General features: G+C 39.5%; 3 protein-coding genes across 4 annotated transcripts in view; 1 reads left to right on the top strand and 2 right to left on the bottom strand.

The window, feature by feature from the left end:
* Positions 1 to 896: 896 nt before the first annotated feature.
* itpkca (inositol-trisphosphate 3-kinase Ca) lies at positions 897 to 8,672 on the bottom strand. The gene is made up of 7 exons (XM_029448933.1): positions 8,559 to 8,672; positions 5,910 to 6,009; positions 5,569 to 5,782; positions 5,000 to 5,204; positions 2,817 to 2,918; positions 2,663 to 2,734; positions 897 to 2,531 (listed from the first exon to the last, which is right to left on the bottom strand). Exons 1-7 carry the CDS (start codon positions 8,568 to 8,570, stop codon positions 2,325 to 2,327), a joined length of 912 nt encoding a protein of 303 aa, XP_029304793.1. The 5' UTR covers positions 8,571 to 8,672; the 3' UTR covers positions 897 to 2,324.
* ccdc61 (coiled-coil domain containing 61) lies at positions 7,862 to 15,136 on the top strand. The gene is given in 14 exon segments (XM_029448932.1): positions 7,862 to 8,109; positions 9,261 to 9,418; positions 9,499 to 9,581; positions 10,988 to 11,148; positions 11,280 to 11,364; positions 11,366 to 11,433; positions 11,518 to 11,716; positions 11,818 to 11,900; positions 12,039 to 12,259; positions 12,346 to 12,424; positions 12,511 to 12,708; positions 12,793 to 12,826; positions 13,469 to 13,535; positions 13,642 to 15,136. Coding segments are annotated over 13 exon segments (1,521 nt in total). The 5' UTR covers positions 7,862 to 8,109; positions 9,261 to 9,270; the 3' UTR covers positions 13,737 to 15,136.
* LOC115019394 (transcriptional regulator ATRX-like) overlaps positions 15,135 to 21,106 on the bottom strand; it is a 21,413-nt gene continuing 15,441 nt past the window's right edge. Inside the window, exons 21-35 of one of the 2 annotated variants that reach the window (XM_029448930.1) lie at positions 20,511 to 20,686; positions 20,236 to 20,353; positions 19,627 to 19,757; positions 19,470 to 19,543; positions 19,124 to 19,218; positions 18,883 to 19,039; positions 18,691 to 18,782; positions 18,495 to 18,600; positions 18,204 to 18,385; positions 17,117 to 17,304; positions 16,858 to 17,001; positions 16,671 to 16,736; positions 16,484 to 16,579; positions 15,699 to 15,827; positions 15,135 to 15,617 (exon numbers count right to left, since the gene is read on the bottom strand). In XM_029448930.1, coding sequence (XP_029304790.1) covers positions 15,525 to 15,617; positions 15,699 to 15,827; positions 16,484 to 16,579; positions 16,671 to 16,736; positions 16,858 to 17,001; positions 17,117 to 17,304; positions 18,204 to 18,385; positions 18,495 to 18,600; positions 18,691 to 18,782; positions 18,883 to 19,039; positions 19,124 to 19,218; positions 19,470 to 19,543; positions 19,627 to 19,757; positions 20,236 to 20,353; positions 20,511 to 20,686 — 1,847 coding nt within the window. In that variant the 3' untranslated portion in view covers positions 15,135 to 15,524. Of the gene's footprint in view, positions 15,618 to 15,698; positions 15,828 to 16,483; positions 16,580 to 16,670; positions 16,737 to 16,857; positions 17,002 to 17,116; positions 17,310 to 18,203; positions 18,386 to 18,494; positions 18,601 to 18,690; positions 18,783 to 18,882; positions 19,040 to 19,123; positions 19,219 to 19,469; positions 19,544 to 19,626; positions 19,758 to 20,235; positions 20,354 to 20,510; positions 20,687 to 21,106 lie in introns of those variants that run through there. The other variant, XM_029448929.1, reaches the window with a different exon arrangement.

Here is a 21,106-nt window from a genome sequence, read left to right as displayed (position 1 = left end):
ATCATCATCCCCGGCCCACCCCCTCCGTCTTTGAGCACACCCTGCTCCGTGTACACTATTCCTCTTTTTCCAAGAGTTCATCTCAGCTCAATTTCTCTCCAGAGCTACAAGTGACCCACGGTTTGTTTTATGTAATTGGTCCTTTAATCACTCGTGGTGTCTACCCAGAACCTCGATTCTCCCCTAACATTTAGCAGTGGCCTAAACATTAGACAAGTGTGATGTGACCAGAAGCTCACCAGGATACATTTTGAAGTGGGTGAAATATAAGAGCAGAGCTTGCCCCTCTAGCTTTAGCACCACTGAGGTGCCCTTGTGCAAGGCACTCAACTCAAAACTGCTCCAGGTTTGCTCAGTACGCAGCAGATCAGACTGTGGTTGTTCTCTCAGAGGGCTTTTTAGTTGTTGCTGCAGACTGTGTGGGAGGATTTGTTGAGCATGACTTTCAGTTTCTCTGTCTGCTCATCCCTTTAATCTTGTCTGGTGCCGCAACTAAGGGCAGGGGTTCCCTCCGCCTGCCGTCTGATGGCTGAGCGACAGAAGCAGGTGTGAAGACAGAGAGCACACCTGCCTTCATCTCACCGGTCAGCACCGCATCAGATGCTGAACTTTAGAGTGGATTCATATTCTGTTAAGGTTTACAGTGCTGAATATCTATAACTACTTTTATAAGATATTTTAGAACTAAATGTACGACAGTAAGTACATCAGTACTGATATCTGCATGAATCCATTACTATCTCAACAGAATAACTCTAAGATGGGTTTAACAATAACCAACAAACATATAACTATATATTATAGAACATAACAACAGATCTCTATACATACAGAATTTAAACATGACATTGACAATGTATTATACTCCAAACCAAGCAATGCAATTTACTATAATATGTTTTTTACTTTACTTTATTGGTTTATTTAGGGACAGTGCATTTTAATAAACAGTGATGTTAAACCATAATTTAGCCAAAGGTTCTTTTTCATCTTAAATCAATCTGCAGTTTGTCAAGCTGATTGTTTAGCTTTTGACAGATCAGATGTCATGTATGAAGAAAATTACAATCTGCTTAATGTTGATGTTTCAATGATCCAAAACAGTAAAAACATCAAATGCCATCAACCTTCATGCCTCTGAAGAGGAAGAAAACAGCTGGTTTACATGAGTCACCACAGACACTGAATTATGTTTACAATATCAACCTGTGAAGGTGTCAGCTGCAGGAAGGAAACACTACCATTTTAAAAACTCCATTTAGACATTGAAATAAACTGATCACAACATTTGGCTAAGAGTTTATAAAAGCATAAACTCACGTAATGGGAAATAGTGTTTTTATATCACGCTGATAAACAACATTGAATAATGTTAATTTACTATTGTTGCCTGAGAGTCTTAAATTTGCCTTGTAGTACGAGGAATTGTCTACAGCCATGCTATTGGCCCTGTGAGGCTGTACGTTGGCACAATAATTAAAAGGAAAAGTCTAAAAAGAATATAAAATGTAATGTGGAAATTAAACCATTAACCCCATAAATGACTTTGTGCAAAGTTTTAATCTTGTTGGACCCCAAGGAACACCCTACATATTATTGTTCTCAACTGTTGAGTGCATGTGTAGTTGGACGCCACATAACTTGACATTGAGAGTCCCAAAGTTTTCTTAATAGTAATTCTAACTCTGATTCATAAATAGTGAAATTATTTCACAATCTAATGTGTGAAAACTAATCATTATAATAGTGAGGCAAAGAAATTAATTAAAGAAATGCAGGAAATAACTCCCCTTTCATAGTTTTAGCACCATTTTAATGACACATTGTGACATTTAAACTGCTTATGATCTCAGGGCAGCCATATCTTTGGCTTATAATTGCTTGTGCCATGTTTTTCCTGAAATAATGATCAGGCCATCTCGAGATGGTTGGGTCAGACGTCTCCTGCTGAGGCTGGAAACTGACTGCACTTGGCTCTTACAGCTTACAGCTCAATGTTAGTGGCAGATCAGGGCAGGTGAGTGTATGTAAAGTCAGTCAGTGGTCAAACTTTACAAGGCTCAGGTTGAGATTCGGTAAATCACCAAAGGCCTTTTGACCAATGTTGTGGGCTTAATTTGCAAGAAGAAATCTGTGCAGGAAAGTATTTACTTGAGAACACATTGTGCAAAATGTGTTGTTCTTGTAATCAATTTGTATTTTCCAATAGAGTTAATTCCCATAATTCTGACCGACCGTTTCAGAGGCCAGTCCATCGGCTGTCACTCACTTATGAGTCTTGAAGGAAAGATTAAGAATAAATGTCCACATGTTAAGAGAGGCGTTCAGGTCAGTGGCAGCATGTTGGCCAGTATATCAATGAGGTTGTCCAGACCCCACAGGTAGCCATCTTCTCGATTACCCTCCACCCAGGGAGTGCGGTGGTCCAAGGTGAGGTGTGCTGGCAATGCTGCTGTCTTTCCAAAGTCAATCATCCAGACTCCTGTTCTGCCTTTCCAGTCATGTAGAAACAGTAAGGAACTGCCCACCACCTGCAGGGATACAGCTGTTAGGAAAAAGTTCCACCACTGGATACTTCAGTCTAAGCCTGCTTACACTTATAAATAAAAGAACGGGCACCACAAATTTTCACTTTACTACACTGTTTAACAAAGCATCTAACCTCATGTGTTCTGAAGAAGTGTGATTCCTCCAAGACCTGCCGCAGTTGTTTCAACCGTCGTAGATAGCCCCACTGAATGGAAAACACAAGATTTACAGGAGAGGAAAGAAAACAAATGTGCAAGTAACTGAAAGTCAATGAAGGTCAGACTCACCACAATGTGTGTATTGGACTCAACAAAGTTGTCCAGTGCTTCCATAACTTGCTCTCTGCTTTTGGTCCTTTTGAAGTTTGTGTGACATTCTTCATTTGACTTCTGCAGAGGAATCGTGCAGGTTACAGCATTACAATGCAACACTTGCAGCTATTAAAAGGTCTAGTGTGTAGGATTTAGTGACATCTAGTGGTGAGGTTGCAGACTGCAACCAAGTGAATACCCCTCTCACCACTCCGTCTCCAAACGTGTCAGAAAACTACTAACGAAAACTACCTGCTCCCTATGTAGATATGAAGCGCTCATTCTAAGATAACGAAAACACAAAGATTCTTAGTTTCAGGTGATTATAAACCAGGGATGCTTATTTGCATTATTGATTAATCTGGCTGATTATTTTCTAGACCATGGGTATTCAACTAAATTTCTAAAAGGTTCAGTTAGAGAAAATTTCCGCGAGCAAAGGTCCGGAGCATCATAATGTCTAACCTGCGTTATGAATTAGTGTGAGATATATTGAAGCAGCCTAGTAGCTGTATCAACGTCTGCACGTCATCAACAACTGACTGTCAAAAAGTACAACTTAAAAACATTTTGACAATATTTATTGTCACTTAACATTGAACTATACATACATACATACATACATACATACATATATATATATATATATATATATATATATATATATATATATATATATATATATATATATATATATATATATATATATATATATATATATATATATATATATATATATATATATATATATATATATATATATATACATATATACATACATATATGTATATATATATACATATATATATATATATACATACATATATATACATATATACATACATATATATACATATATACATACATATATATATATATATATATATATATATATATATAATATTGTAGATAGGTATAATGTTCTTCTCGGGCTGCATTTAAAAATAAAATTGAGAAAATAAATAAAATAGCTTTTGAAAAATTGTGCATCTTAAAATAAAGTGCTTAATCTTAATCTTAAAGTGTAACAGCAGCTTGAGTTTCCCTTTTTCTTTAACTGTTTCACATCTTGATTTAACTCTCAACCAGTGTTAAAATAAATCAGTCTCAACACTTAACAATTGAACAGTTTAACCCAGGCTAGCACATCCTGGGTTAAACTGGTCTCTGTGGCTGATGATGCTGACAGGTGGCCTATTTGCTTTATTTTGTCACAAATCAAAATCATATTGGGCTCTGAGTGCTTATTTTCTGTGACCTCAGTTCAGACTTGAGTTGGTATGTTTGGTCAAAAACGTTGTGCTTTGTCTCATAGTGGCGTTTCACATCACCACTGTTAATGAGCACCACGGTCTCTGAGCATATGAGACGCTGGTGTTGTGCTCCAGTGGGAAGGATGAACATGAATGAGTCCATCCTGGGTTGAAATCTCTGTTGACTTTTCTCTTCTTGGAGAGCGCCATGAGTAGTTATTTTTCTCTCTGCCGCTCACTCGTCTCTTCGTCTGTGTTTCTCTCCCTTTCTCCGTCTTCTCTCTCTGTATCGCTAACTCGTCTAACTCGTCTTTCCGTCTGTCACTCGCCTCTCATCTGTCTGTATTCAGAGTCGCAATGTTTGCTGGTTGGAATGCACAGATTTGATTGGCTGAGTAGCATCACGTGGGATGGCTTAATTTGCATGTAATTGGTCTGTGAGTTTCCTGAACCACTAGGTCGGCATCTGGGTCCGGACTCGGACTGCGGTCCGCCAGTTAGTGACCCCTGTTCTAGATCATTCGTAATCTAGAAAATGTCGGCGATTTCTTTAAATGTCTTGTTTTCTCAGTCAAAAGCCATAGACATTCAGATAATATGATATACAATAGAGAAAAGCAGAATATCTCCATCTTTGAGAGGCTGAAAACAGCATTTTCTGCCATTTTTAGTTGGCTTTTCTGTCGATTAGCTACTTGATTATTCGACTAATCGTTGCAGCTCTATTGTACACTTATGAAAACACAGTTATGAATGCTATATTCCATTTCTGCCAACAGGTCCCCATAAATCCTAAACACTGGAACTTTAAACTATGAAAACAGATGTTCAGTCCAGCAGCATGCGTTCCTTATATATCAAGATGAATCAATGACCTGACACCACCTTTGATGAACTTTTGCTTACCCTGAATCCTTCGATACGGAAGCCCAGAGACGTGGTGGAGCTCAGCGTCTCCCTCCACTGCATGTACCTGGTTTTCAGCACCGCCTGCTGGGCTCGTTCCTGCACAGTGGGGGCCTCTGGGTCAACAGCCACCATCTTCTCATACATGTCGTTACGAGGCTGGGGTCGTTCTCTGGCCACCAGCAGCTCCCCCTCGAGGTATGTCCTGTAAAGGACAGTGCCTCGCTGTTATTGTGACTGGAGTGGAGCTTATTAATTGCATTAAAGCCTCTTATATCTGTGAAAAAGCAAAGCTTCAAAGGGGAACATGTTGCTTTAACTTAAGAGCCAATAATATCATTTGAGTGTAACACATGCTCATTTGTTAAGTATTATAAATAATCTATTATTCTGCATGAAAATCTTTTCTAATGTCGTATATCAGCCCCTACAATATTAATAATTTAGGATATATTAAAAAAATACAGCATTTACTAAAGTGCTGCACTTATGTGTCCTCCTTCCAATTTGTCTGAATCAAAACTAATTTGACTGCGCTCAGTGAAGGAAATTGCCCCGTTAAAACTTACCGACTGCCCATCTTGCAGTCCATGATGGCAGGTGTGTTGAAATGGGTCAGCAAGTTATCCATCATGTTGTAATCCAGCGCGTCCCGCTGTACCACGCCGTGGTAGGCTGGGACAAAGGGCCTCAAAGCGTCCTCCATCAGCCTGAGGTAGCATTGTTGCTCCCCCTCACAAAACCTCTTCAGCAGTGTGCCATAATCCCCAACATGAAAGCTCCCTGAGAAGACAAGCAAGGGGAAGAAGACAAACCATATTTAGTGTTCTATTACTTATATTGTGGATATTTTTAAACCAAAATTAGCTGAGGAGCAAAAAGAAAGTCAAGTGACAGCAGATAAACAAACCTGCATGTCCGACCACTTGCAGCCACTGCTGAGGTTTCTTAGGAGTCATGGGGAGCAGAGATGAAGTCCCACAACTTTTGTGTTTCTTCCATGCGGAGTTCTGCATGGGAAGACCAAAAACCCAGTCAGTCATTCTGTAGCACACACACACACACACACACACACACACACACACACGCACCAGGTCACACTCCTCTGCTGCCTGATTGTTTTTCTGTTTCTTTACAGACAAGCAGCAGACTTCAGACTCAGTCACTCGACTTTTTGTCTTATGGCTGAACATTGTCTCCGTGGTTACAGCCCTTCACCAAGACTGAGTGAAGAGAGGACGGGGTCGGCTCCGATCTTGTGCAACAGGTTCATCAAACATTTACAGGAAGCGCTTGTTTTCTACTGAAAACTGCTTTTAAAGCACATAACCCAACAGTGAGGGCTGAACACACAGATGTTGACAACATGGAAGTTAGTTCCAAGTTTTGAATTCATGTTGAAGAAGTGGTGCCGACACAATTATGTCAAATGATTTATTAATTGGAGGAAAAAGGGGCGACAATTATAATATTATAAATATTAATAGATTCTGTTCTGTATTTACTAATCTATCAGTACTGTTTTGAATGAATTGCACCTTTTGTATCATCATATCAAGGGAGATGATTGTTTTCATTTGCAGTAGTGAAAAGTAAGTACCACTACACTACAATTTTAAAGCTATTTATACCTTACTTAAATGCTACTTAATTCTTCTAATCCACTATATTCTGGAGGGAAATATTGTACTTTTTCACTCAAGTATATTTATTTGTCAACTTGAGCTACTAGAGTTACTTTGTAGATTAATTACATATACAAAAGGTCATAAAATATGATGCATCTGAAGTTAGCTCTACACACCATCTACAACATTAAAATGCTGCTTTTAAATGAATACAAGAGTTACAATAATTATAGTAGTCACAGACGCCATTTTTCTGCATGAGTACTTTTCAAAATTCATTACATATATTGTACCATTCTCTCAGTTACCTACATTACCTGCTGTGTGGAGGTTCGGAGAAATACTTACAAAACAATCACACATTTTTTATACAGAAGAAAACTAGAATAATTGTAAGCAGAACTGATTATCATGAACCATCAAACATTTTATTTATAAACTCACATACTCTCAAATGTAAAGATTTGGAGGAATTTAAAATTGAACAATTTATGTATAAAATAAAAATAAGATTCTGTATCCAGATGTTGTTCCAAGTTAGAGTGAGTCAGTATAAACTATTAGAGGATTTATTTTTACAAAACATTATTAATTAATTATTAATTTGTGTAAAAGTAATGTGTAAAAAATTATTTAGATGACTAACAAATAAAACTGAGATATGAACACTAGCGTATATATGAATTTTTGTTTTGGCCGTTTGGTATATATATATTTTTTTCTTTTTTTGTGTATACATTTAAGAAAAATTGTACAAAACAATTAATGTAAAAAGGATACATATAATAAGCTACACATTTACGGTCAGTATAAACTTGTTTATGTTTATCACTATTTCAAAGATAATGATTTATTACTGTTTTATCATTTTGAAAATTACCCAAACTATCTATACTAAACTTTATTTGTGATATAGTATATATTGTATATTTTGTATTTGTATATTACATTTGATTTTTTCTGAAACAATGCTATCAGTGATAATACTTCTGTAATTTTAAATGGAGGATCATTGTTATATATATATATATATATATATATATATATATATATATATATATATATATATATATATATATATATATATATATATATATATATATATATATATATATATATATATCTATATCTGACACAGATTCGGTTGGGCGTCATCTTGCTGAGAAGGCAGTGTCTGTTCACTACCTGTGGAGGGCAGCATTACTCCCGAGAGGCGTCGAGCCTCCGTCAAGCTGCAGCAGAAGAAGAGGCAGCGGAGGCTGAGCAAAGCGAAGAAGAAGAATTTAACGGTTCCCGGTTGTTGAACCGCTCCCGTCTCCACGGAGCCGGTGGTTTCCAAATTGTTTTGGACTGTATTGTAACCACCAATCAAGCGGCTAGCTGGTTCATGTATTTCAACTAGCTAACGCACCGCTTTGTTTTTCCAACGAGTAGCTATGTGTTGACAACTTACCTCATTACGGATCATTACTGCGGCCAAAGGTAACGTTAACGTATTTTTGTTTGGCGTTTATTCGCACACCGAATAACATTATTTATGTGGTTCACATACAGATCGCTTGATTAGCTAGCTACGACTCAAGTGAACTAACTAACGATGATGTCCATGCTAGCTAACCTTAGCTAACGTCGGTCAGTCAACGTTACCAGAGCAAAGAAGTAGAAGATAAAGTCACGTTATTTAACTATATTTTAAAAGCCAGCAATTAACTATCTAGTAGAGTCGACCCTCAAACTCAACTGTATTGTTGTGAACTAACTTAGCCAAACAAGCAGCAGCCCCAGCGTGTATGTGTTGTGTGCATGTACAGTAAAAGATGAGGATAACACAGATTCAGTCCGTCGCTTTCACGCTGCACGGGAGAAAGTGAAGTCAAGCGCGAAATCTATCACATAGTTACGCAACAAAAGAGACACAAATGATCACTTACCTCGTAAAACATGTCTTAAGACATTTGCTGAGTCCTCGGCGTATGATATGACCAACCAACCAGAACTTTTTCTAATAAAAATGATGACACCTTTTGAAATGGACCTTGTTTGCTCACTACCGCCCCTTGTGGTGTGTTGTGATGAATACAGCCTGTGTGAGGGCAGCCAGACATCCATGGAGAGAATAATGATACGTTTAAAACGACTCTGGTAATAGAAGTGGCACTTAGCTAGATCACCCCTGAGAAATTATATCTACAGCTAAATTCAAGCTATCACGTCTATCATTTTCTATAGTGGCTTTACCCCCATACTTAATGTTTTTACAATTAGGTTCTTATGTCAAAGTCGATGCAAATCTACACAAATCAATATAAATAAAGTACAGATATAACGCACAATAATAACAAATTCTGTGACTAGAAAGCAGGACATGCACATGATATGAGCACTACCTGATTTACTGATAATGTGGCTTTTGGGTTGATTTTCTCAGGCCATGAACCTAGTGGACATGAAATACTCTGACGCTGCTTGTATCATTTTATGACTTTAGCAGAATAAACAGTTGTCTATATTCAGATTCCCTTTGTAAACCTTTTGAAGCAGTGTTTTCCAGCTGTGTTTAATAATAAATAAATAAGAGTAAGTTCATTCCCGTTGCTCCTAATCCATAAGAATAATGTATTTCTCCTAAACAGACTCAGAGCGATGGAGGAGGGCTCTGAGGTGGTGGAGGATATTGTATTTCGAGGAGTGGAGTTTTCTGTGAAGATAGAGGTGGACAAGGGTTTGCTGATAGTCGAGATCTCTGACTCTATGACAGCAGATCAATGGAGAGGGGACTTTGATCCAGCATGTAAGTAGCATACACTAATTATAGATGAAATGACATAACAGGCACAGATAGTCTCACTCACACTTACATTTGTTTTTCAGACATTGAGGACCTCACCCGTAAAACCGGCAACTTCAAGCAGTTCCCTATTTTCTGCAGCATGTTGGAATCAGCTGTTAGAAAGGTATGTTTAAAGGTGCACTCAGATATATCTATTTTAAATGCAGAGATGGCACAAATGCATACACAGCCAATAGAAAGATGTGAACAGACACAGATTTGTTCGAGGCGGTGTGAGCTGAGGCGAGACTCATTCATTCTAGTTCAATGTTTCCACTTGAGCGAAATATGTACAGTTCTCCCGAGCCGTCTCATTCCCTCTCAGCTTTTCATTAATGTTGAGGAACAGGGGACAAAAGAAAGAAGAGGGCCTGGGGAAAACAAGATAAACAATTGGAATTTGGGTACGTTTAGAAATCGGTCTCAACTGGACACACAGAGACTTGTGTGTGATGTTATGACTCATCTGGATTCATCAGACCACATGACCTTCTTCTTGCTCCAGAGTCCAATCTTTATGCTCCCTAGCAAATTGAAGCCTTTTTTTCCCCATTAGCCTCACTGATCAGTTCTTATGGCTACACAGCTGTTTAGTCCCAATCCCTTCAGTCCCCTTCGCATTGTGTGTGTGTGTGGAAATATTCTATTATTTATCTACTGTTAAACACAGCCGTGAGTTCTACTGTTGATTTCTTACGATATGATTCCACCGAACGTTTAAGTCTCCGATCACCATCATTCAAGAGTTTTTTCCGAGCACATTTCTTCCTGAAGACGATGGTTCACCTCGATCCTTCCAGGTTTTAATAATGCGCTGGACGGTTCTTAACCCGATTTTGGTAGTTTCAGGAATCTCTTCAGTTGTTTTCTTTGCTTGATGCAGGCCAATAATCTGACCCTTCTGAAACTGATTCACATCCTTTCCACGACCACAGGATCTGTCTTCCCACACGGTCGTTTAAGAAATGAGAAGCTGCTCAGCGCATCAGCTCGGGTTAAATAATTTGTTACCAGCAGAAACATATTAATCACTGCAGTAATTATCCAATGGAAGGCTCTCACTGATCTGCTTAGTTACATCCAGGTGGTGACTTTTGATTTTGGACTTTTTTCCCCACCCCCCCATGTCTGTGTTCCGTGCGGTGCTCTGCACGGGACATGTCTGTATTTTACTCAAGTTTACTGACGTTATGCTCCGGATATGATATCAAGGCTCTGCGTAACATCCACTTTTATTAAAAATAGCTATATAATATTATACATATTACATTATATGCAGGTGCCTCTTGCACGGTACTAATATTATCACATGACCTATGTGTTTGCCGAATTATGGTAGGTCATTTGCGGTGGAATTTTTATTTGACAAATGACAGACATGGCAGATTTGCACGGGATTAAAGATCACAGGTTGACCTCCGCAATATTACTAATTCTTACAGGTCCTAAGTTAATGCTAGTGCTGTGCAAATAGGGCTACATTTGGTTTTATTTCTAATGTTGCAGAGTTAACCTGAGCTTTTTCTGCAGATGAGTGATTCTGTTACCCTTGACCTCTTGACCTATGCTGACCTGGAGCTGCTTCGTAACAGAAAAGCCGGAGTGGTTAGTCGTCCTCGAGGCCATCAGCAGTCATCTGCTCTTACTGCCAAAAGATATCTAATCCTCATATACACTGTGGAGTTTGACAGGTTTGTGTCTCCGTGGCAACACACGCCGTAACATATTAAACATAATTTGGTTGGTAATGCCCCCTTTCAGCCACAGATTAAGTTTGTCTGTGGTAATAAGTCATGATTTGCTGACTATTTTGTACTTGTAGGATACACTACCCCTTACCGCTGCCCTATGTGGGTAAGCCTGACCCGGCTGCCCTGCAGAAGGAGGTCAGAGCTCTGAGGGCTGAAGCTCAACACCGTCTCCTCTCATGGAATCAACAGATCTGCAGAACTAGAAATCCAGCGGCTACGAGTAGAGTAGGTTACATTCCATCTCCCACCACCGTGACCGAAATGAAGGAAGTGAAGGGACATAAAAAAATGTCTCTTTCTGTTTTCAAGGCTGGCTATGGTGAAAGAAGAGAAAGAGGCCATGGCTAAGCGACTGCAGATCGGTGGAAGTGGTTCCACGCCTGGACGAGAGGACTGGAGGGTCAGAGATGTGGTGAGGACGCTGGAGGAGCAGCTCGTCAAGGAGAGGGCCAAAAGTCAACGCTCAGTGAGCAAGAGATGCCAGGAGCAGCGGCTCCTAATGGAGCAGGTGGACCTCTTCTGCTTCTCAATGTAGTTAACAAGATTTGTTTCTTTGTCACTAAGCTGGTTTGAACTATTTATTTGTATTTTATTCCCTGTCTTTGCTAGTTTGAGGGGCTGAGAGCATCAGAGTGCGCTCTCCGTGTTCGTGTCAAGAGTCTCACCAGTGAACTGGCGTTACTACGGAGAGGGTTAGAAGTTCTAAGCGTGTACTATATCTTTACTTTCTCTCTCTTCCATTCATTCACTTACAATGCGGAGTAAAAATGTTGAATCTGAATAGTATTTAACTACTACTAACTAAGCACTCTCTCTTTGTGTATCTGCAGCAGAGTGACTCCCGTGTCCGGTCACATCAGCTCTCGAGTCGATGGGGAAATCTATCGCTCTCTGTCCCGCGAGAGGAGGTCGGTGTACGGGACAGTCAGGGCTCGCTCAGGATCCAGAGAAAGGATGGAAGACAGAGGGCAAAGGTCAGAAGAAAGGGGAAGAAGAGCGGACTCCTCAGGACCGCGTGCTCGGATACCCAGACGCTCCCCTTCACCCACTGGTACTGGCTCTGCTCATGATGTTGTTGCATAAGGCAAAATCTAACACTTTCTAACACGTGTTCATTACTTACTTACTATCTTACAGGGTCACAGGTTCAACGCTTTGACCCAACCGCCTACATCCTGGACAGACAGCGCAGACTGAAAGAGGCAGATCTCAAAAAGTTGGTCTCATGAATGTTTGCATCTTTGACGGTACGGATATTTGATCTGCTCAGAACAGCAGTATTAACCCTGTTTTCTGTGTCAGACAGAGGAAGGTACGGAGGGAGATGTTGATCTCACCCAACGTCCCTGAGAGGGGGCGTTCACGCTCCAGGGAGGCTTATTCTCAGATGGCCCGGTCCGGCAGCAGGGCCAGAAGTTTATCAGTGGAGCGGAGAGGGAGCAGGAACTCCTCTGAAAGCTCGTTAGTGGATATGGATGAAATGGCCAAAACTCTGTTCAGGTGATGACATTACGACTGAATAGGTTTTGTGAATTGTGTTGTTTTTAGTTGGTTATTTTAACTTCTGATTTTCTGTGTTTACAGAGGAAGGAAACAGACCTACAACGGACCCAGTGCGGTGAGTGGCCTTGTGATTAATGTGACTAGTTTACTGTTTGTTGGCGCTCTCTCATTTGTACATTTAAAGGATACGGTTGGGGTTATTCTAGATTTTTCTTACTTTCAACAAATCCCAAGAAAAGACCAAATCCAAAAACAACTCAATACAACTGTCTGCCATCACCACTCCGCCTGTTGCTTACATCTGTAACCCCATGTGTACATCTTTAAAACAGGTTTAGTTCCTTTTTTATTAAAACAAATAAAAGGCTGAGTCATTTCCTAAACCATCCAGACATGGCAGTTTTTAGCACAACTTATTAAAAAAGGAGTAAATACTGCATTTGACTATTTTCATTCATAAATTAATACACTTTTGACACAACAAGTATTTAAAGCATTAGGCTGGTATAAGCAGAATTGATTTGAAATGAACTATTTAATTATGACAGTGCCCCATGTTCAACGTAATGAAGTGTAACGATGGGTTATAGCACAGAGGAATAAGCTACGTATATAAAGCGTTGGGTACGCAGACAATACTTGTTAAGATCAATTCATTGATGGTTTTGGGCTTTTCCTGGGATCTGTTGACAAAAGAAAAAGTTACAGAATATCCCGAGGCGTATCCTTTTTAACTGTGCGATTTATCTGTTTCTAGTCTAGAGGAGGCCTTTTGACTAGAAATCCATTATGCAGTACTCCAACTCACAGAATGAAAGACAAAGGTAATTAATCCATGTCTTTTACATTTCTGCTGCAATAAAATGATTATAATTGGGGGGGGGAAAGCTAGCCAACACACATCTTATTACTTTACGTCTCCCACCCCAGAGAGCTCCTTAGATACAGGAGTTGAGCTGTCGGACATTGATGCCAGGCTGCTGGCCCTTCAGGAGTACATGAGGGATCTGGATACAGGACACTAACCGCCACTGCATGTGACCTGACAACTGCACAGCTTGGAGCTCAGGCCATCTTTTCTTAATGTACCGTGGACAAGCTTCAAACATGAGCAATGTGTTTACCAGTGTTCATGTGAAGGACTAAAACTCCTTCTGGAGGGTCAGATTTCCAGGACTTCAGGAAAACTACAACCATCACTGTGAAGGAATACCTTTTGTGGACTGAGGTTTTGTTTTTTTTAATGTTGCAAGTTTTTATTAATTAACTTAAAATATGTCTGAGTGTATTGTTTCTTTTTTTTTTACACCTCTCCTAAACTAGTTACATGGACGTAAAATGGCAGTCCTTAAATAATTTATTTTCATCCTGTACTTGCTTGTTGATGTTTCCTTTCCTTTTTGTTTTGGTTGGTTACTGAGAGCACAACACTTTCTGAGTGCATCGTCTCTTCCTTTCTAAACACGTTTAAGTCAAGCAGCTATTCTAAACAAAAATGTGAAGTGCTAATGTGATCAACATGTTAACCATAGTGTCAAACCTGCAATGAGCTGCTGGTGGTTAAATGTTATTCCAGCTTAATTCTGCATTTTCAATCCATGTTGTTGTAAATTCTTTCCTGCTTGACTTTGAACTCACCATTACCAGTGCTGCGACCTTTAATTAGTTGATCCACATAGTGCATTAAAATGTTACTTTTTCTACTGTGTTTGAACCAAAGTGGACCTAATTACCCAAAAGCAAGCATACAAGATGTTAATCTTTGATCACATTTGTGTAAGGGAACAATAATAATCAAAGATAAAGTGTATGAACACAGGCTCCTTTTTTATTATAGTGAAACTGCCAAATTTCGTATGAACTGTTGTACGTGTGCAAAGACTGTTACTCTCTTTCCCTCAGTCTAATGCCTTTTTATACCACTTCAAAATATAATTTATATGAAATGTATCATTTGTTTTTGTTTTTATATGCACCACTTAGGTTTTGGGTGGTGTCAGGTGAAGTGGAGCCTGAGGGAAACCTTGAAGGGTTTTCTCCACTGCAGCTGGCTTGCTTTCATTAATTAACTAATAAACTTGCGGGCATGGAGCCTTCCTCTCAAGGGAACAACTCTGTGGCTGAACAGCTGCTCTGTTTCTACAAGGATAATCAAGAGGGAGCCTTATGTCATGGACAGTGAATGCAGCACACGCTGACTGACACTAGTAAACTGCACACATTCACAACATTTAAGCTACATGTGCGTTTCAAATTCATCGTCCTACACAATTCCATCGGGACTCGCAGCTAAAACATACTTCTTTGTAAAGGTTTATAAAACTGAACAGATATATTCTCACTATTAGCACTTAGATCTCTTGTACCAGATTAAAAATACTGTCATGGCTTGAATCTTGTTACTTGGACACACGACGCGACAATTTCTGTGATTGTTAATTTATTACAGAATTATAAAAACTGGTAAACATGTTGAATACGGTTCAAAAGCAAAACAAGGTTAAATGGTAAGGCATGTGTGTAAACCATGAAATTGGAATACTCTTCAGTTTTTTTCAAACTCTATAAAAGACATTTATAAAACTAAATAATGTGTGTAAGTTAAAGTGCTCAAAAAAGAAAACTGTCAGTGCCCCTGAACTTCACGATAGAAAGTAATGTAAATATTATTCTATGACATCTGATAATATGCTGCTGTTTTAATGATATGGAAGTGCACTCTTCTATTCAAATAGTGCTAAAAACATACATTCAACTCACTCTTTGACGTAGAGCAAAGGCATTACTTTTTCTACAAAACAAGATTTCCTTGTTCAAGTCTTTCCAGGCTGGGTCCCGGTGGTCCCGCTCGTCAGCAACGCTTTCATCCGTCGACTGTTCAGTATGGCCTGAATGCTGAATGTGAGCTATGGAGGGATATGATTGAAACATGAGAACAGCTGTTTGTACATACAACACACACACACTCGCATGTAAAAATGACTTACCGTTTGCTGCCGTCCAAGAACGTCATGATAGCAGGCCTGTCTACGCTCCCGCTCCTTCTCGTCAAACACTTTCCAAACCTGAGCTTTGTTCTTCACCTCGACCTCCGGCAGCTGAGGATACTGCTGCCGCTGTAACATAGATAAATGAATGGTTATGAACAGAACTGATCTTAACTGTAACATAGGGTTGGTATTGTGAGCCATTTGCATCATTGGTTATGTGCAGAGTAATGTGCTGTAGTGCATTTTATCAACGCTTAGCATGTCAGTCATAAGATGTCGTTACATTTTCAGATCAGAAAAAAGCTTTTGACCTCCTTTCCGCCAAGGAAAGTAGGATTACGGAAAAAGTACTTTTATGAGTCAAAGAGGCCAAAGAAGAACCCATTACATATTCGAGTGGATTCATAAATGATTTCTCCTTTATGGAAACGGCCTTGGCGTAGGTCTGAGGTCTGCGCTCTCCAAGTTCCCTTCTTGTTTGAAAAAACAATTTTATTGACTGTTTTATACCATCACTGACTGCTGACTCCTCATTCCTCTCAACCGGTAGTCGGCAAATTAATACCATACCCGAAATGTTATGATCCACTAAAGCTATGCACGATATGAGATGAATACATCCCAGTTTTTGTTATCTTCTCCGCCGTCTTGACTGTAAGGGAGTCGGGAGTGAGATTCTTCTTTGTTTGGGAGAGGGAGACACACCTGGAGGACATCTGCACTCTACTGACCGTAACCTTAAAGCCTTTACCACACTACCACGAGACCTTGAAGTCACTCACCACTCGTAGCATGTAGTCCTCGACAGTTTGAGAAGTCATCCTCTGCATTGACAGGAAGGCCAGCGATACGTTCCCTCTGCTCTTGTTCAGCAATGCCTGCAAAGACATTTAGTTCTGTAATGTGTTGTATAAAACACAATCACCACCAGCAGCACTTCTAAGAAAAGGTGCTTATCATTATGTATACCACTAGCTGTTCATTGGTCTTCATATCCAGTGTATCCTGGTCGGAGGTGGCTGGAGGCTTGGAAGACTGGAAGACATATTTACAGACGGTCAGCACATACAGTTATTATGTAAAGTGTAGGACATGCAGTTTCACTGGACAAAGCCCTCCTCGTGTAATTCATGCGTTGCCGTGAACGGCTCTTTACCTCGGCCTCGTACTCGGCCCAGGCATCTTTGCGTTCTGCTTCACTGAGCTCCTCCTCTTGTTTATGGTCCAGCAGAGATTCATGCTCGTGGAAAGACACGATGTGGTCTTTAGAGGTTTTTAACAGCTGTGTCAGGACCTTATCCTGAGAAGCACACACCAAAAGTCATTCAATACTGCAAATTCATCATGTACGCCTTTGTAAGACAGCCGCGTATAATATGTACGTGGCATCAAACAAGCTGAAAATAAAAAGTCACCTTGGGCAAAACAGAGGTGCTTCTTTTGCTTTTCTTAGAGTTTGGATCGTCCAGCAGGTCTGGCTCAAATGTGTAAAGTTCAGTCAGTTCAAAAAGGGTGAAGTGCCTCTCAATCTGCTGCTGATCCACCACTCGATAGGACAAAGACTGCTTGGTCACTTGACGATCATAGATCTTCTCCTCCATAGGTTCCCTGGAGATTAACATGATGGCAATAATAAACAGGACTGACAGGTTTATAGGTAGTAACATACAGCAGCTCCAGGAGATCCATGTCTATTAGACTAAAACTCGTGTATTCCTCAAGAAAAAAAAGATTGGGAGACAGAACGAAATGAAGACACATTTATGTAGCAGAACTGACATCTTTGCTCCCATTACAATAATCAATTAATACTTTTATGAACCCTCAAATGTGTCTGATAGTGCAGCTCAAGAAGTCTTACATCTTGTCTACCGTAACGTTCGTGGTTATTTTCGGACAATAGATGATAGTTGTAGTCGATAAATAATCAGCTCTGTCTGGCTCTGTGCAGGCAGCTCCCTCTACGCAAAGTGTAGAGACAGGTCGACTCTTTTGAAACTAGAATGCAGCTTGTGTGACTTCGATTAGAGTATGTATTACATATGGAAAGTGTGTAATTGTGCGCAAAGTATATGCTTTTTTAAATTAAATATAATATAAAATTGGCTTTGCAATTATTTGTTTAGGAAACTTAGATTCAGATTAGTTCTTGATTGGGAATATATTTGAATTTAAGTCTTTATTCTTTTTACATTGAATGTTGCAGTCCTATGGTTAAATAGTAATCTCAGTCAAGACTAAACACATTTCATCTTAGACGGCTGTCACATGATCAGCGGTAAAAAACTAGCACTGCGCTGGCTGTGCCACCCTCAAAGTTCAAATCATTTCAACTTTGACCTGGATTGCCGCTGACCTTCGAAAGCACAACCAATGAGATAACAGCTGTATGAAACGGCACAGGCAAGCAGGGGAGGTAGCCATAGAAACAAAAATAACCAGCTTGTCTTAACTGCAAAGCTCTGCGCACCACGTTTTAGATATTAACGCAGACCAGTGAGTTTACCTGAGCCAAGAAGCGGTACACGAACACTTGTTTCAGCTGACCGAAGCGGTACACCCTGTATATGCTCTGTATGTCATACGAGGGATTCCATGAGGCGTCAAAGATGATGACCCTGTTGGCAGCAACGAGGTTGATGCCCAGTGAGCCGGCTCTCGTTGAAATGAGAAACAATCGGCCACTAAAATAAAGATCAATAAAAATATAATCAGAAGAGAAACATATCATAATATCATATTCCAATATAATCAATACAGAAAGATTAAAGATAACAATCAGATCATCTGTACCGAACATTGGTGGCATTGTTAAACTGATCTGCCCATTTCTTCCTCAACACAGCACTGGTGGAGCCGTCAAGACGATAGTAATCAATGTTTCTAATCCAGCTGCCCGCTGTGAGAACAATGAAGTACAAAATGTTAAACGTTAAGCACCATCAAAGAAAACATTTCCTAAATACATTTTATTTATTTTGCCACAAACCTTTGAATGACGATGGGTTTCTGGCATGGTGGGACGCCTTGAGGAAATCCTCAATTAGGTCTAATGAGATCAACGACTGACTGAACACGAGCCTAAAAATGCAAAAACCGGATTTGGTTAAATTTCCCGAGCAGTTCACTGACAGGGTTTCCGTGTTCACATTTGCTTCAGAGTAAGAAAGAAACACTTTACACTTTGTCCTCCAGGTCTTCGGCCATTCTGAGGATCTCAAACAAGAGCACCATCTTCCCCGAGTGCGCCAGGATTTTGGCGTCTTCTTCAGACAGCAGGTTCTTGAACCAGCCCTCATCTTGATTCTGAGACCTTGCGCTGACGGTTGTTTTCTCTCCTACACAGAATATAAGACACGATAAACTATATTAGTGTGTAAACTACAGGGTTGGAGTATTACTGACAATTACAGCTGTATTACCTTCCACTGCTGGAGCGCCATTGGACACACCAACATTACCCGCTGTACTGCTGGCATTGATATTCCCTTCTGCTCCTTCGATCGCTCTGAGTCCACTACATCAGGCAATAAAAAGTGTTTAAAAAGGTAAATAAATAGAAATATAAGTCATAAAAACTTTAGTCCAATGGAATCATTTCATGTTTTTGTTGTTCCAAAGTTGATGCATTGTCTGACACCAATCTACACAATACCTTATACGTTTGGTTAATTTATCAAACTACAAATACATCATTTAACTAACTGAACATTGTTTTTAAAGGCACATACAGTTAAATGTCTAATTTTCATAAACCACAAGTCTTACCTCTCAGCCACAGCAGCGTCTTCATTTCTCAGCAGAGTTGACGCTTTATTTTTATTCCTCTTTATAAAATATCCCTGTTATTAAAAATACAGTTTATTAACATTTTAAACACGTAACAATATTTTAGACGAATAAGTAATCAACATCCTTTTCAAACCTTTTTTTCCCTGCTGATGTAGCTGAGCTGAAGGCACCAGGGATGAGTCCAAATTCGACTGAGCACCTGAAAGTCCTTGAACAGGTTCGCTCCAACCCTCGCTTTTGCTCTGTTAGTCACGGAGCCCATACCTGAAAAAACAAAAGCGTGTCTACTTCAGATGGTCGAACATCTGGAAAACCCCAAATATGAATAAAATCTCTACCTTTTTTTTAAGGGTATAACACCATTACTGAATTTGACTTCCTTTTCTCATCAGCTAATGATCATCTCTCAGCCTTTGATGATTTAGTGAGTTGAGTGTAAGTGAGTCGGATAAGTTACAATATAAATGTCACACATCCGCCAGGCTTAAAGGGACAGCTCACCCCAAAATGAAAGATCCATACATTTTCCCTCTTACCTGTATTGCTTTTTATCCATCTAGCCTACATGTAGAGAATTTCAGTGACAAAATTGTCTCGTCATAGAACAGCAAAACAATAGTTACATTCTGCTAAGGAGAAATCCCAACAAATTAAATTGGTGGGCTTTCTCCTTTTCTTTAGATTCTTCTATAGCTGTAAATCAACATTCCTTTCAGTAGAACATTTGGAGGCTGATTCTTACCCGTGACGTTGTCAAGGTAGTAGCGATACAGCTTGTACTGGTGAGGGGAAAGCCTCACTGCCAGCACGTACTCGTGTTTGGGAGGCAGAAACTGAGTCAACTCTGAGTAATCTCTTCTCTGAAAAAAAGATGAACACAGTGTTGTGAGAGCTGGAATACAAGGCAAAGTGTATTTCTTAATATATATATATATATATATATATATATATATATATATAATATATATATATATATATATATAGGCCGTGTGTAAGTGGCAGTATTCATTTTTTTACCTGTACGCATCCAGCCAACATGGCATGAAGTACGTGTGCTCGGTTCTTCATGATTCGGACGTCTCTTGACGTGGAGTCAGCACACTGGCCGTTCTGAATGGGGTTGATAAAGCGGTTTCGGAATTCCCCCAATGAGCCCAGTAGATTCTTCTTGATGAAATTGACCATGCAGTGGTCTGTCATGAACAAATATCGTGTATCAATATGAAGAGTTTCATTTCAAAATGAAATATCTATCAAAGCCTACAGTTAACTTCCTCACTTAGACCTAACAGTGAAGCACCATGTGTTAAAGGACTGCAGCTTTGGGTCATCGATGACATCTGTTTTTTTTGTTTTTTGAAATATTGGGTGATGTATTTCAAGTGGCCTTGTTGGTATTACAGAAACAATATATATAAAATAATGATAAATTATCAGGAAGATGGGGAAATGTAAAAGCATTGTGTTGTTGTTGAAATTGGGTCACTTCTACAATTCACACATTCAGTATGAGTAATGGGGAAGAAAATGCAATTCTCATAACTCCTTGGTCCTTGGATTAAATTCTACATCCCTTCAACCAAAGATCTCCTGGCAATATTTAATATGACTCA

Source organism: Cottoperca gobio, chromosome 14 (assembly GCF_900634415.1).
Source record: "Cottoperca gobio chromosome 14, fCotGob3.1, whole genome shotgun sequence".
Taxonomy (NCBI): Eukaryota; Metazoa; Chordata; class Actinopteri; order Perciformes; family Bovichtidae; genus Cottoperca; species Cottoperca gobio.
The sequence above is the reverse complement of the archived record's forward strand: the minus strand, read 5'-3'. Positions and strand labels throughout refer to the sequence as shown.